Source organism: Xenopus laevis, chromosome 2S (assembly GCF_017654675.1).
Source record: "Xenopus laevis strain J_2021 chromosome 2S, Xenopus_laevis_v10.1, whole genome shotgun sequence".
In the NCBI taxonomy this organism is placed as follows: Eukaryota; Metazoa; Chordata; class Amphibia; order Anura; family Pipidae; genus Xenopus; species Xenopus laevis.
This window is the reverse complement of record NC_054374.1, coordinates 59,170,118-59,184,596: the sequence shown is the minus strand read 5'-3', so window position 1 is coordinate 59,184,596 and position 14,479 is coordinate 59,170,118. Positions and strand designations below refer to the sequence as shown.

Genomic DNA, 14,479 nt, shown 5'->3' with positions numbered 1-14,479 from the left:
AAACAGTAGCCACTTTTGGCGACTTTTCCGGACTTAGGGTCAACGAATGTAAATCGGTTATTTTTCCTATTGATCCGCTTCCAGGGAATTGCCCCACGAGAATTGGGAACTTGCAAGTAGTTGATACTTTCAAATATCTGGGAATAGAGATCCACCGGGACCTGCAGCAATATACTGCTCTCAACTTAGACCCTATAGTGAAGGCACTTTCTGCCAAACTAGATACGTGGCAAGAGCTCCCACTCTCCCTGCCCGGTAGGGTGAATATTTTCAAGATGGTTAGCTTACCGAAATTTCTTTATGCCTTTCAGAACTCGCCTATAACTCCACGAGCAGGATGGTTCAAACGGGTAGAGGGTCTGCTCAGAAACTTCCTATGGGCGGGGGGGCATCCACGTATAGCATTCAAGACACTTTGTGTCCCCATAACAGGAGGTGGTTTAGCCCTACTGGACCTCAAATTGTACTTTCTGGCTAGTCAACTGGTCTTTGCACATTGGTGGCTGAATCCAAAACTGGATAACCAAGCTGTGGTTTTAGAGGCAGCGGCAGTAGGCTCCTTTGAAGGTCTGGCTCGGTCACTATATAGGGGGCCGTCCCTGTACTATACCGCTACTTTGCCTATGCTAACTGTGGCTCGGGCGTACCAAAAAGCACTGCAGTTGGTAAAGACAGACCCTTTATCCTGGTCCATTTGGACCCCCTTATGGGGCAATAGTAATTTACCCCAATTTCAACTTGTCCCCGATGTTAGTTGTTGGGCCAATTATGGTATCAGGGTTCTGGGGATATTGTGGCAGGGGGAGAACTTAAACCGTTCCCGAATCTAAAACAAGAGTACAATCTCCCTTCCAACATGTTATTCCGCTACTTACAACTTAAGCATGCATTCTTAACACAATTCCCTATTAGGCCACTACCGACTGTGGAAACAACGCTAGAGAAGTACCTACTCAAGGCAGGGCTGCGGAAACCATTCTCTATGTGTTACACTCTACTATTGAATGCGGGCACTAAGCCCTTAGATAAAATTAGACACAAGTGGGAAAGGGACATCCCTGAATTGGATGAGGAAATGTGGAGGGATGCGCTGAAACAAGTGCCTGATATAGCAATTTCAATGAGGGATAGATTTATCCAAATAAAGTTTCTAAATAGAGTGTACTATACCCCATATAGATTGGCTAAGATGTTCCCCAATGCCTTGGATGTTTGCCCCAAATGCGGTAACGCAACAGGAACGTATCTTCATGTCTTCTGGGAATGCCCAGAGATCCAGCAGTTCTGGGGTGCTGTAACGCTATACCTGACGACAGCTCTGGATCTCCCGGGCATTTGTTCTCCTCTTACGTGTCTACTGGGTATTGTAACAGAAGGTACTATGAGTAAGTACCAAAGACTGTGCTATTTACAATCACTATATTATGCCAAGAAGGCGATCTTGCTGCAGTGGAAGTCGATGTCTGCTCCCACCCTCACCTTCTGGAAACAGTTAATCAATGACTCTCTCTCAAAGCTAAAGTTGATTTACATTACGAGGGGATGCCCTAAAAAGTTTGATGAGATTTGGGGAACTTGGGTTTCAGCCCAAGCTTAACAATGTGACGTATATGTATCTGTATTGTATTACAAGTGTAACTGTTTTGGCTTGAACGATGTACTTTATGACATTGCCCGCTCTCACCGACCCTTGAGACTCTGCTTCTTCTCTTTCTTCTCTTCTCTCTCCCTTTCTCTCTCCTCTCTTTCCCTTTTTTCTTGTTAAAATTTCAAATAAATAAAATCTTTCAAAAAATAGTGTATTGCCCATTTAAGAAGATTTTTTTTATTCATTATGTCAGGAAAAAAAAATTTGCAATCAGGGCTTTCCCCCTATAAAATTTTAAAACACCACTGTGGCCGGGATTGAAATAAAAATGATTTTCATTGGAAACTTACCTTTAAAAATTGGCAGGCGGTCATCTTCCCTCTAGGCGACAACAGCTTCTTCATTCTCAGCATTCCGTTTGGCGGCTTCTGCTTCCATTCGGCAGCTTCATGTCCCCTACCCACTTAACCCTAAATTAACGTCCCGCCAGACATTTGCCTGGACTGCTAGATAGCCAGTGTGGGCCTGAATACATGGCATACTGACTTCATTGATTTGATTATTTTTAAGTCTTTTTTTCACATGTGGAGGTGTCACAAACCAATCCTTTAAACATCAGTAATGGTTTATGATTGGATTTATTTATTGATTTATGTTCAACCTTAGGTTACTGTGTTTAGGTAATTTTCAAGTAATTTTGGCAAAGGATCTTTCAAAATCAAAATAAATGTTTTATTCTGCCTTTTAGCAAAAGCACTTCACAGAGGATATACAAACTAGGCAGTATCGATCTCTGGAGGTTCTTATTGGCTCAGGTTATAGTACACCTGCAGATATATGGAGCACTGCATGTATGGTGAGTAGCCAATTTATTTTTTCTTTTACATTCTTCAGCTTCAACTCTGACTGTGTTTAGTTAATTTTCAGAGCATTCTGTTGCTATGTGAGTGAATCTGCAATGGAGTGCATTTGGTTTACATTTATTAAAATCTAAAACAAATTCTTTTGACTGTAACATGCTGTATTTGATGTGTGTGCAGTGTGGAGAGTATGATTGCACTTTTATAACTAGCAGAGCTGAAATTCAGATATAAACGTTTTAAATTTTGGCTCTTAAAGTTACCAGGAGCCACTTTTTGCCGCCCCTAATAACTTACATTTTGTTGCTGCCTGAGCGCCCCTGACAGGGTGCCCAGTTGCAAAGATTCCTGCTGAGATGTCTGGTCACTTGTAATGTACAGTGTGGAAAATTAGTATTGAACATATCAATGTTTTTCTCAGTAAATATATTTCTAATGGGGCTGTTGATATGTTGGTAACAACCCAAGTAACCCTCACGAACAAAGAACTGAAAATAAATAAGTCCATAAATGTAGGTTATGTGGAATGACACAGGGAATAAGTATTGAACACATGAAGAAGGTGGTGCAAAAAGGCATGGCAAGCCAAGAAACCGGTCAATATTTAGAAATCAATTCTGTCCCACATCATTGCAAATTAATATCAACTGGTTTAGTCCTTGTTGATTGCCTATAAAAAGGTATCTCATGTTGGGTAAAAGCAAAGAGCTCTCTCAAGACCCTCACAGCCTTATTGTTGCAAAACATAGTGATAACATTGGTTACTGTTAACTTAATTTCGCCCTAAACCTGCCACGACCAGGTGCTCCTCTCAAGATTTCTGACGGAGAAATCAAAAGAATAACCAGAATAGTTGTCCAACAGCCAAGGGTCACTCACAAAGAGCTTCAGAAAGTCCTTGAATTATCAGGTAATGCATTCAACTGACATGGCCTCTATACATGCTCACCATACAAGACTCCACTACTGAAGAAAAATAATTTTGAAGCTTGTTTAAAGTTTTTTGCGCAATATTTGAAACATGAAATTGTGGAAGAGAATATAGTCTGGTGAGATGAGACCAAAATTTAACTGTTTGGTTGTCATTGCATACACCATGTTTGGAGAAGAAATGGCACTGCACATCACCCCAAAAACACCATACCAACAGTGAAGTTTGAAGGTGGGAATATCTTGGTTTGGGGCTATGACAGACTTCATATAATTAAAGAAAGGATTCTGAAGATGAAACGATGATCCCAAACACACAGCCAAGGAAACTCTTAACTGATTTCAGAGAAAGAAAATAAAGCTGTTAGATTGACTCAATCACCTGACTTGAATCCAATTGAAATTCTCGTGAAAGTATAAAAGAGGTACTCGGAATATTCAAGATATGAAGAAGAAGTTTGTGTGGATGAATGGGCCAAAATCACACCTGAGCAATGCATGCGACTAGTTTCTCCATAAAGGAGGTCTTGAAGCTGTCATTACCAACAAATGCTTTTCTACTAAGTATTAAATACATTTCAGTAAACCTGTTTAATACTTATTACCTATGTCCAGGAAGATCAAAGAAGGTCAATTAGAAGACGCCTATGTGAAGCCAAGTTGTTGGCAAGAAGCCCCCACAAAGACCCATCTTTGAAGAAGATGTGCTGAAGAGGTTACAATTTGCCAAATAACACATTGACTGGCCTAAAGAGAAATGGCGCAACATTTTGTGGACTGATGAAAGCAAGATTGGTTTTTCTTGGGTCTAGGTGCCGTAGATAGTTTGTCGGACAACCCCCAAACACTGAGTTAAGCCACAGTACACTGTGAAGAAAGTGAAGCTTGGTGGTGCAAACATCATGATATGGGACTGTTTCTAATGTTGTGCTGTTGGACCTATTTATCACATACCAGGGATCATGGAACAGTTTCAATATATCAAAATACTCAAAGATGTCATGTAGCCTTATGCTGAAGAGGAAATGCCCTTGAAACTCATGTTTCAACAAGACAACAACCCCAAACACACCAGTAAACAAGCAACATTTTGGTTCCAGACCAACGAGATTGACATTATAGAATGGCCAGCCCAATCTTTGGACCTTAAAGGAATTGTTCAGTGTAAAAATAAAAACTGGGTAAATAGGCTGTGCAAAATAAAAAATGTTTCTAATATAGTTAGTTAGCCAAAAATGTAATGTATGAAGGCTGGAGTGATTTGATGTATAACATGTCAGAACACTACTTCCTGCTTTTCGGCTCTCTTGGTTTACACTGACTGGTTACCAGTAACCAATCAGAGACTTGAGGGGGGGGGCACATGGGTCATATCTGTTGCTTTTGAATCTGAGCTGAATGCTGAGGATCAATTGCAAACTCACTGAACAGAAATGTGGCCCCCCTTCAAGTCGCTGACTAACTCAGAGTTATAGAGCTGAAAAGCAGGAAGTTGGGTTCTGGCTGTTTTATTAGACATCTGTTTACTCCAGCCTTTGTACATTACATTTTTGGCTAACTTACTATATTAGAAACATTTTTTATTTTGCACAGCCTATCTATTTACCCAATTTTTTATTTTCACACTGAACTGTTCTTTTAATACAATAGAAAACTTGTGGAGTGACGAAAAAAATGCCAAGAAGGCAAAACCAAGAAATGCAGTACAATTGTGGAATGAAACAGGTGCCAGAAGTTGGCCGGCTCCATGCAACACAGAAGTGCCGCAGTTCTCGGTGGTTATACAACATTCAGTGATTCAAATGACAGCAAGATCTATACAGTGGATGTTTGTTTTTGAAGAAAAATGTTTGTTTTGATTAAAACCAAAGATATGCATTGTTCCCAATGCATTTGCGTGTATGGAAATAAAAGCTATTATAAGGATTTTGAGATGTACACACTGCTATTATTCTGAAAATAATCGTTTGAGAAGGGTTTTTAATTTGAAGCTGTGAAATTCTCTCCCTGAAGTGGATCTACTGGCAGATACATTATATCACTTCAAGAAGGGGTTGGGTGGCTTTTTATCCAGTAAGGAAATACAGGGTTATTAGATTTAACTCTTAGTACAAACTGATCCAGCGACTGGTCTGAGTGTCATCATGAGGGCCACCTTACAGGGGGTACAAACTGTCTCTGATCGGGATGGTTTGGGGTTCTAAGGGGCGCCTGGCCGTGCTGCACTTACTTGGATAGCCAGGCACCTGCTGTCAGTGAGCTGCAGAATGTGAAGTTTGAAACTCCCCTCCATCTTATCCAATCCCCAGATTGGCTTTACTGGGACTTCACTCGCAAATGAGAGCAGACCAGGGGGGTCCACCAGAAGAAAGTGCAATGTTATATTTTTTTTTAGAACTTGTAGGGACCCTGGCCAACCAGTGATGGGTGGGGGATAGGTGGTGAATTCTAATGGCAGCCATGGTCATCATTATGCTATTGGCGTGAATTAGAGAAGTGTCAGATGAGGAAAATTAGGGGGTGTTTTGCCTTCCTCTGGATCGATTAATAGTTAAGCTGGTTTTATATAGACCTAAGAGGTGTCTTCTTTTTTAACCTAACTTACTACGTTACTTGTAAATTTACTCTTACTTAAGTGAAGACATTAAGGTCCATTGGCATTTTTTTGTTAAATGGATGCTGTTTCGGGGAAAATGTTTTTTTTTTAGTGGGAAATTTTGCCACTATTTTGGATTTGGCCAAACCCCCGAATCCTTTGCGAAAGATTTGCATATGCAAATTAGTGGTGGGAAGCGGAACATTTTTTTTACTTCCTTGTTTTGTGACAAAAAGTCATGTAATTTCCCTCCCTGGCCCTTATTTGCATATGCTAATTCAGATTCAGTTCGGCTAGGCAGAAGGATTCGGCCGAATCCTGCTGAAAAAGGCCGAATCCTGGATTCGGTGCATCCCTATTTTTTTTAAACATTCTGCACTGAGTGGGCCATTTTTTAAAAAGAACAAAGGTTTTTTTTATATTTAATTTGATTCAATTTAATCTGGCATGGGGCTAAACATGATGTCCATTTCCAATGTACCCCCAAACCATGTGACTTGTGCTCTGATAAAATTCAGCCACTCTTTTCTGCTACACTGCAAGCAGCTCATCAGCATCCAGCAACAGAAAAATGGGCAGCTAACCAAATAGCTGCAACCTGGCACCTCTGTTCTAGGAGTTGTTTGCATTGCTAAACCAGCATCAAAAACCCTGTTTTTTTTCTGCTTGGTTGATATTGTCATGTCTACCACTAGGTGGGTAGTTGAGTACGACCTGGGCCGTGGTGAAAAACAATGAGAAGGGGAGAAACAAAAGCTGTCTCAAAGCAGTTCCATCCTTAACTGCTGGCTCTTTCTCAAAGCTCAGAATCAGGCACAATTCACTGAGATGGCTGCCTCCAAAGCAATATTGCAGCTAAAAAAACAAACAAACATACATTTATTGGTTTAAGGATAAATTTTGAAATGGTAGTTCATTTGCAATGTAAGCAGTGTAATTTAGAAATAAAAAGTAAACCATAAAACATGACACAATAACTTTAACCACATACTAGCTGTGTGTCCTATGGTATGCTAAATCATAATTCAAGTATCTAATAATTCATGATGTTTTGAAAATTTTATGCGGTTGCTACTTATATCACCTTATTTGCATTTTATTCATATTTGCTTCAGTTTACATGAGGCAAAGGTTTTTTTTGATGCTGTATTGCTTTTCATGTCAGGCATTTATCTACATTTTTACATCACTATATTAATATAAAATTAATACAGCTATTTTGGGGTTTTGCCATATGTATGTAAGTTGACTTTAAGTGTAATATGAATGTTGTTTAATACCTTTTAAGTGATGTGGAATTCTGTGGAACAAAATATAGATAGTAAGAGTTTTCAGCAGGAAATTATGAAGGCAGCAACTATCCTTACCTGCAATGATAAATATAAATGCAATGATAAATATAATGCCCACTATACATAGTTATCAACATTGCATTTGATTGCATATGAATTGTCACAAAACAGATCAATTAGCGGTCTGTATGCTATAATCTGCAAATTGACATGGGCCCACTTACCAAGTGGGCAAATATCCTTCTGTTTAGAAATCTTGCAGATAGTACAATTTAGATAGTTGTAAACTGTTTTTGAATTTTGTGAATCAGTTATGTTATTTTCTGGTTAATTTTCTTTCCTTAGGCTTTTGAGTTGGCAACTGGAGATTACCTCTTCGAGCCTCATTCAGGAGAGAATTACTCACGAGATGAAGGTAAGATGTTGACATGTGGGAGGGTTTGGTAGATGGAATTTGGAAGATTACAGCTGAGTTTAAGTAAAGAGTAGAAATGTACAACTGGTTTTCATAAATGTGGTCTCTTTTAAAAAAACAAAAACAAATTCGCAACCTCTATTTTCATTATTACCATAGCTCCCAACTGTCTCGTTTTTCTCTGGACAGTCCAGATTTGGACAGCTCAACCCACAGTCCCAGATTGTTACTGAAATGTACTGACTTTCTCTTTGATCTCCTGCACTGAACAGCCAGAAAAATATACAAAAGTTTCTAAAACTTTATTGGCTTTTGACAGAGTCCAGAATATGTACTTAGATACCTTTGTAACAATTAAAGATAAGCAAAGATACTTTTGTAACAATTTATGATAAGCAAAGAAGCAATTGTAACAATTTAAGATACGCAGGTCTTTTGTGGAAACTGACTTGCCGCTTAAAGGGCAATTCACCTTCATTAGCAGAACTTTAGTAACTGAAAAAAAAACACAGAAATGTTTCAACTTTCATAACATGCCACATTTTGGGGGTGTGGCTACAAAAATGGGCATGGTCAAACATTTTTGTTCCTTTTTCTATTTCCAAAATGTTGGGAGGTATGTATTGCCAAAACGATTTGTGTCTCTGGAACGAGGTTAAACATCTTCTATTAATTGTCCGCTTGTCTACATCTCATCCACATTCCTGGTAATTACTGGAAAAATCTTGTATATTTTGTATGTAAAACACGGCCCCCTGGCAAAGAACTTGGCCCTTTTCAACAGAGCAGACAATGTCAGATCTGTCTACTGTGATTCTTTATACATGTTATTAGCCTTCTCAGCTACTTGCTTTTCTTCATGATTTGTGTAGTGTGTTTGGAGTTCCTCATTCAAAGCCACAGTATACGTCTTATGCCATTAAATCTATTTTCATATTATTTGTTACTGCTTGATGAAGCACTGTTGACTTTTCTACCCATGGCAGTAGACATCTCATGTAAGTGCTGCCTTGGGGACATGAAGGAAATTAACAATTACAATATAATAATGTTGCAGAGCAATAGATGTTGGTTGCTTGGGTTTGCAAAACCTTATTTCAAAGCTTGAGAAGGCATCAAATAATATAATAAAATATAATATATATAATATAATAAAAACTATAAAAAAAAAAAAAAAACACCAGCTGCAAACATTTATCGAAATTGCCCAATCTGTAACAAAGTAATCAACTCCTTTAAGCTCTAAGGGACACACATAGTGTATTTTCCACTGGCCACCCCATCTTTTGTGCGTATCGAAAAGCTTTCTGAATTTTCCCTCTCCGTTGCTTCCTCTATGTGACCTGCTTTGAGTGCTAAATCAGTAAATTACTTGCTTGTAATTTCTAAATCTGTTCAAGAAGAAAAGCCCCCAGAGAGAGGGATCATATGAATTTGAGAGCACTAAATTCAAAAGGTTACTGGGGATAAATTAAGTTTGGTAAGAAGAACATTGTCATGCAGATGATATACTAGATTATCTGACATATCAGATTAAAGAACCCATATGTGTATGCAGCCTTGAAAACATTATGGAATTCTGCATGTCTTTGCAGTTTATAGCTCAGGTGTTTCTTTTTCTTTGTTTTCTCCTTGCTTCACATTCTCCCCATTCTCTTTCTGATTGCTATTCCCAGTCGGGTTGGAAGAGTTAGCAGTTTTCTCTAGGTCGTTTTTCATTCACTTCCTTTACAATTTTCTTTATTCTTCCCTTGCCCCACTCTCACAGACCACATAGCGTTGATCATCGAGTTACTAGGACGAATCCCACGGAAACTCATTGTGGCTGGAAAATATTCAAAGGAATTCTTCACAAAAAAAGGTAATCCGTTTGTGGCAAACCAAAGCTAATAGCTCAAAGGTAAAGAACACTCTAACGTATAACTTCTTTTAAAAGTATGTATTTCTAGTTACCACCCTCAGTGTACATCTTATCTTTTATTTGCACTGTCCATTTATCAACAGTGAGGCAGGGTGCAAAGTACACAATACAGGCACACACCACAATATTTTTCTCACTCAGCAACCTGCCCAACCCTATGGCAGAAAGTGTTAACAGGGCTAATTTGTATTTGATGCCTGATTTTAAATCTGGTGTGTGGAGCAGAACTGTGATTAAAGGGTTGAACCATCAGTTGGTACAGCACACCCCAAAGTTGATACTTCAGCGGCTATGTTAGCTAAATGCACTACTTACTATCCCTGTTCCAGCCAATTCAATTAGTGAGGTCATTCATTCTGTGAAAAGACTGGTGTCAATTACATCCCTTATTTAAGGAAGGAAGGCAGCAAACGTTGTGCATGCTGGTTTTAGTGCAGTTCTCTCTGAAAATCTGAGTAAAATGGCTTGTTAATTTTCGGTTTTCGGAGTGGTTTATAAGTAGGTGGGAGGCAAGTTCAGTGCTTTCTAATGGTAAAAAATAGGAACATGGATTTTTTTAAAATGAAAATATGCAGAATGTAATTTCAACACGTCATTTAGGATCAGATTCATCAAAATGTGAGTTCATATTTTAATAAAAACTCACCCATGTTCTATTCATTCCTATAGGATTGTTAGAAGGATATTTATCAATAGATGAATAGTAGAACTCACCTTTGATATATACACTTTCAAAAATCCCATACAAATGAATTGTATTTCAACATATTTTTTTTAGCCTGGAGTGCTCCCGCTGCCCCACTTGTTTTATAGGTTTATACCTTTTTTTTTTTTTTTTTTAAATCTCTCTTTATTGGTTTTCTTTTCATTATAAAAAGGTAAAAAGGGTACAAAAGGAAAGAAGGGGAAGGGGAGTAAAAACAGAGATTTACAGTCAATACATCCTTTACAACCCAGAATAATACATTTCTGTAAAACAATTCATCATGTCCAGACACCTTTACCTGCTTGGTTAGGATACCCATTTAGACTGACCCCTTATATCTTGTCCTAACTTGTCATCCAACTAGTTCCCACTTTCCCAACCATGGTCCCCATGTTTGGAGATATTGTGGTGTATTATTATGCCGTAGACTCGTAATCTCCTCTAGTTTTCTGGTTTCTTCCACTAGATTCATCCATTCCATTTCTAAAGGAGGTGTCTGTTCCATTTTTTTGGTATCATAGCTATTGCTGCATGTAAGAGATGTAGTGTCAATCTGTCTGCTAGCATTCTATCCTGGCTGTCTATATGAAACAACAATAGCCTAATATTTGAATAGTGAATCTCTGAGCCTGTTATTTCATTTATCCTATCCACCATCTTTTTCCAAAATGGGATAATTTTCTGACATGTGAACCATATATGTTTATAAGTGCCTTCCTCCGACTTACATCTCCAGCATTCCCCTGACATGGCTGGGAAGATCCTATGAAGTTTTTCCGGAGTGTAATACCACCTGGTAATCACTTTGTACAACATTTCTCTTACTCAGGAGGCTCTGGAAGTTTTATGTATTCATTATTATCCTCCTAACCTGTGGGGACAGCTCTATCTCCATTTCCTTTTCCCACGCATCAAAGTATTTATTATAGGATGGTTCCTTATTTGAAAGTAAGAGCTTGTATACTAGAGATATAGAGCTAGTCTTTGATTTATTTAGTTCCAATATTTTTTCCCATGCCGACATTTCTATCTCATCCTGCTTTATATTTTGTGTGTTAAAAAAGTTGTGTAGTTGATAATAACACCACAAATCTCTTGGGTGGGAACCCCATATTTCTTGGATGTCCCTTAATGCAATCAATCTGCCCTTCTCTAAAAAAATCCGCCATTCTTGATTCTCTCCCATGAAACTGACCCCATCTCATGAACACTTTAGGTTCTAAACTTGGGGGAAAGTCCGGGTTCAACACAAGGGGTTGTAGCCTCGGAAAAGTGGACATCAGGTTGTACTCTTTTCTGTGTTTGTACCACAATGATAATGTAACCGATATTACAGGGTGAGACACCAGGTCCTTAGGTATAGTAGTTGAACGTGACCATAACAAATTACTTAATGGAATATTGGACAAATCCTGTTCTATTTCTATCCATTGTTTACCCTCGCTTTTCCTATACCAATGCTGGGTCCTTACCAAGTGAATTGACACATAGTATAGATAGGTGTCCGGTATTGCCAAACCCCCTCTATCTTTAGATACAGTGAGTCCATCATACTTACACCTCGGAGTTTTCCCTTCCCATATGAACTTATTATATAATGCTTTTACCTTATCAAAAAATGATTTAGGTACCTGGATTGGAATCGTTTGCAAAAAATACAATATTTGTGGCATTATAAACATTTTGATAGCCTGTATCCTCCCAAACCAGGTTAGACCCAGTGTTTTCCATGAGCCCAATTGATCGTTCACTTTTTTAAGTAGTGGATTAAAGTTAACCTGGTACAGAGCTGCTGGATCATTAGTGATTTGCACCCCCAGATATTTAATCTTCTCCTGTGACCAGCGAAAAGGAAAATTTAATTCTATTGCTGTTTTAGTTTCCTTATTGAGATTAATATTTAGTGCTTCCGATTTACTCGTATTCACTTTAAAGTTGGAAACTTTACCGAATCTAGATAGCAAGAGCATTAGATTAGGAAGCGTTACTCTCGGTTTAGTGATAAACATTAGCAGGTCGTCCGCAAAAGCTGCCATTTTATATTCCTTATTTTGAATTTTTAGGCCCGCTATATCTTTGTTTTGTTGGTTTATACCTTTTTACATTAGTCCTATGTGCCTTTTCTATAAAATAAGTGCCTTCTCAGGGGGAACTTCACTGGGAAGTATGCCATCTTTATCACCTCCCAAGTAATAGGGCTGGGTGTGTGCACTATAGCAATTAGGGCTGTAGCCCTAGTATCCCTGGTGCTTTAGCTTTCCTTGTTCTTTATGTGCAGCAGATTTTTAAAAATATTTTGTACTTTCAGGTGAATTTGTTTGGTAGAACATTACCTAGAAAAAATTATGTATTGTTTTAAACAATAAATGAAAGAAAATAGTAGAGAACTGTCAGATTTACAATTTATTAAACCAAAAAGACAATTGATTTAGATTTCTTTAAGCTGGTCGTACATGGATATACATTTTTCACTTGGCCACTGCTGGCTATTATGCATTTTCTGCATTAGCGATGCAGCCCTTTCTCAACCCACTCCACACTAAAAAGTGGCAGGGGGTGAGATGGGAAAGTTTAGTTGGTAAAAATACTTAGAAGACTTAATTATACATGCAACTCACAATTTAATCTCTTATTTAGGTGACTTGAAGCACATTTCCAAGCTTAAGCCATGGGGTCTTTTTGAAGTTCTGGTTGAGAAATATGAATGGGCAGAAGAGGATGCAGCTGGATTTACAGACTTCTTGCTGCCTATGTTGGAATTGGCTCCAGAAAAGCGGGTGACCGCTTCTCAGTGCTTGAATCATGCCTGGCTGTTATCTTCGTAAAGTCAGTGAATGTGCTTTCTTATCGTTTCATTATTCTGTGTTCTGACAATTGGAAGACCAGAGCATAGATCCAAAGGAGATAATTGTTTTATTGCCAAAGTAGCTTCATCTCTGCCAAGCTATAAAAGGAGGAAAAGCTTGTTCACATTTCTGGTTTACCATATAAGTTATTATATTTGGTTGTGGAGGCCTGAACATAAGTTCCTGGAGTAATAGTAATTGCTACAATCACCCATAATTTAGGTTGAGCAAGTAAACTAGTATTTACTCAAATAATATGTAAGGCATCATTGTGCTGTCATTCATTAAACAAGCCTACCTCTAATTTTCAAAAACAAGGCCCAAATAAAACAGGTATGCTTCTGTAGCTTGTGGTACACATTCCACTGGTGCATTTGGATTGTGACAATATTCCTTCTAGATTTAAAATGTATTAACTTTTGTGTATTTTCTTTGTTAAAATGGGCTGCACTAACTCTATTTTATGGGTTAATGTATCCGTCCAGTCTGCAGAATTGTTTCCAAGAAATAAAATAATTTCACTGTGTGTTCTCCAGTGTCTACAGGTGTCATCAATACCAACTGTATCCTATTCCATTGTATCAAAATTCTACACATAAATAAGGGGTTATATTATCTCATGGGGAAATAACCATTTTCTATTATAAAAACAAAAAATAGTGATCTTTAGATTCCACGTTTACTTTAGACAGCATTTTAGTCTACTGTTTATTAGCAATATGTTGGCGCTATATAAATACATGTTAATAATAATAATAATAATAATATTAGGCTAAAATAGATTATGGTGTTTTACATTGGTTTTTTTAAAAATCCTCGTCTGAGGTACAGCGTAACTGCTCCCACATCAGTAGATTTAATAGTATTCTGTAGCTTATGCTGCTCAAATGTCTTTGCTATCTCTAGTAAAGAGATATTACTAGATTGCTTTACTTATAAAAGATAAAGTTTACAGATCATATGTAAAATGAAATAAATATCTTTCTGTACATGTCGGCTATATAGAATCTACATTTTATGGCACTAAAAGGGTTAATGGTGAATATTTGCTTCATATTGTAAAATCCAAAATCATCATGAAACCAGTCTCCAAGGAAAATTTAAACAAAATCTAATCTATGCACTTACACTATGGGGCAGATTTATCAAAGGTCGAGGGGAATTTTAGAATGAAAAAAATTAGAATTTCAAGCTAATTTTTGTGTATCTCAACTAGGGAATCGTCCAAAACTATGTAATTTCGGTTGGTCTTTTTGAATTCGAATTTCAACGTTTTTTCAATTCGAAATTTGACCCTTGATAAATATACCCCTGTATGTCTGAAT

General features: G+C 37.8%; 1 protein-coding gene across 7 annotated transcripts in view; it reads left to right on the top strand.

Moving 5' to 3' along the window:
* The window catches only part of srpk1.S (SRSF protein kinase 1 S homeolog), an 82,971-nt gene extending 69,291 nt beyond the window's left edge, over positions 1–13,680 (top strand). For all 7 annotated transcript variants that reach the window (XM_018248210.2, XM_018248209.2, NM_001091653.1 and 4 more), the window contains 4 exon segments: positions 2,337–2,444; positions 7,612–7,681; positions 9,450–9,542; positions 12,946–13,680. In XM_018248210.2, the coding sequence (XP_018103699.1) occupies positions 2,337–2,444; positions 7,612–7,681; positions 9,450–9,542; positions 12,946–13,133 (459 nt within the window). In that variant the 3' untranslated portion in view covers positions 13,134–13,680.
* The last annotated feature ends 799 nt before the right edge of the window (positions 13,681–14,479 follow it).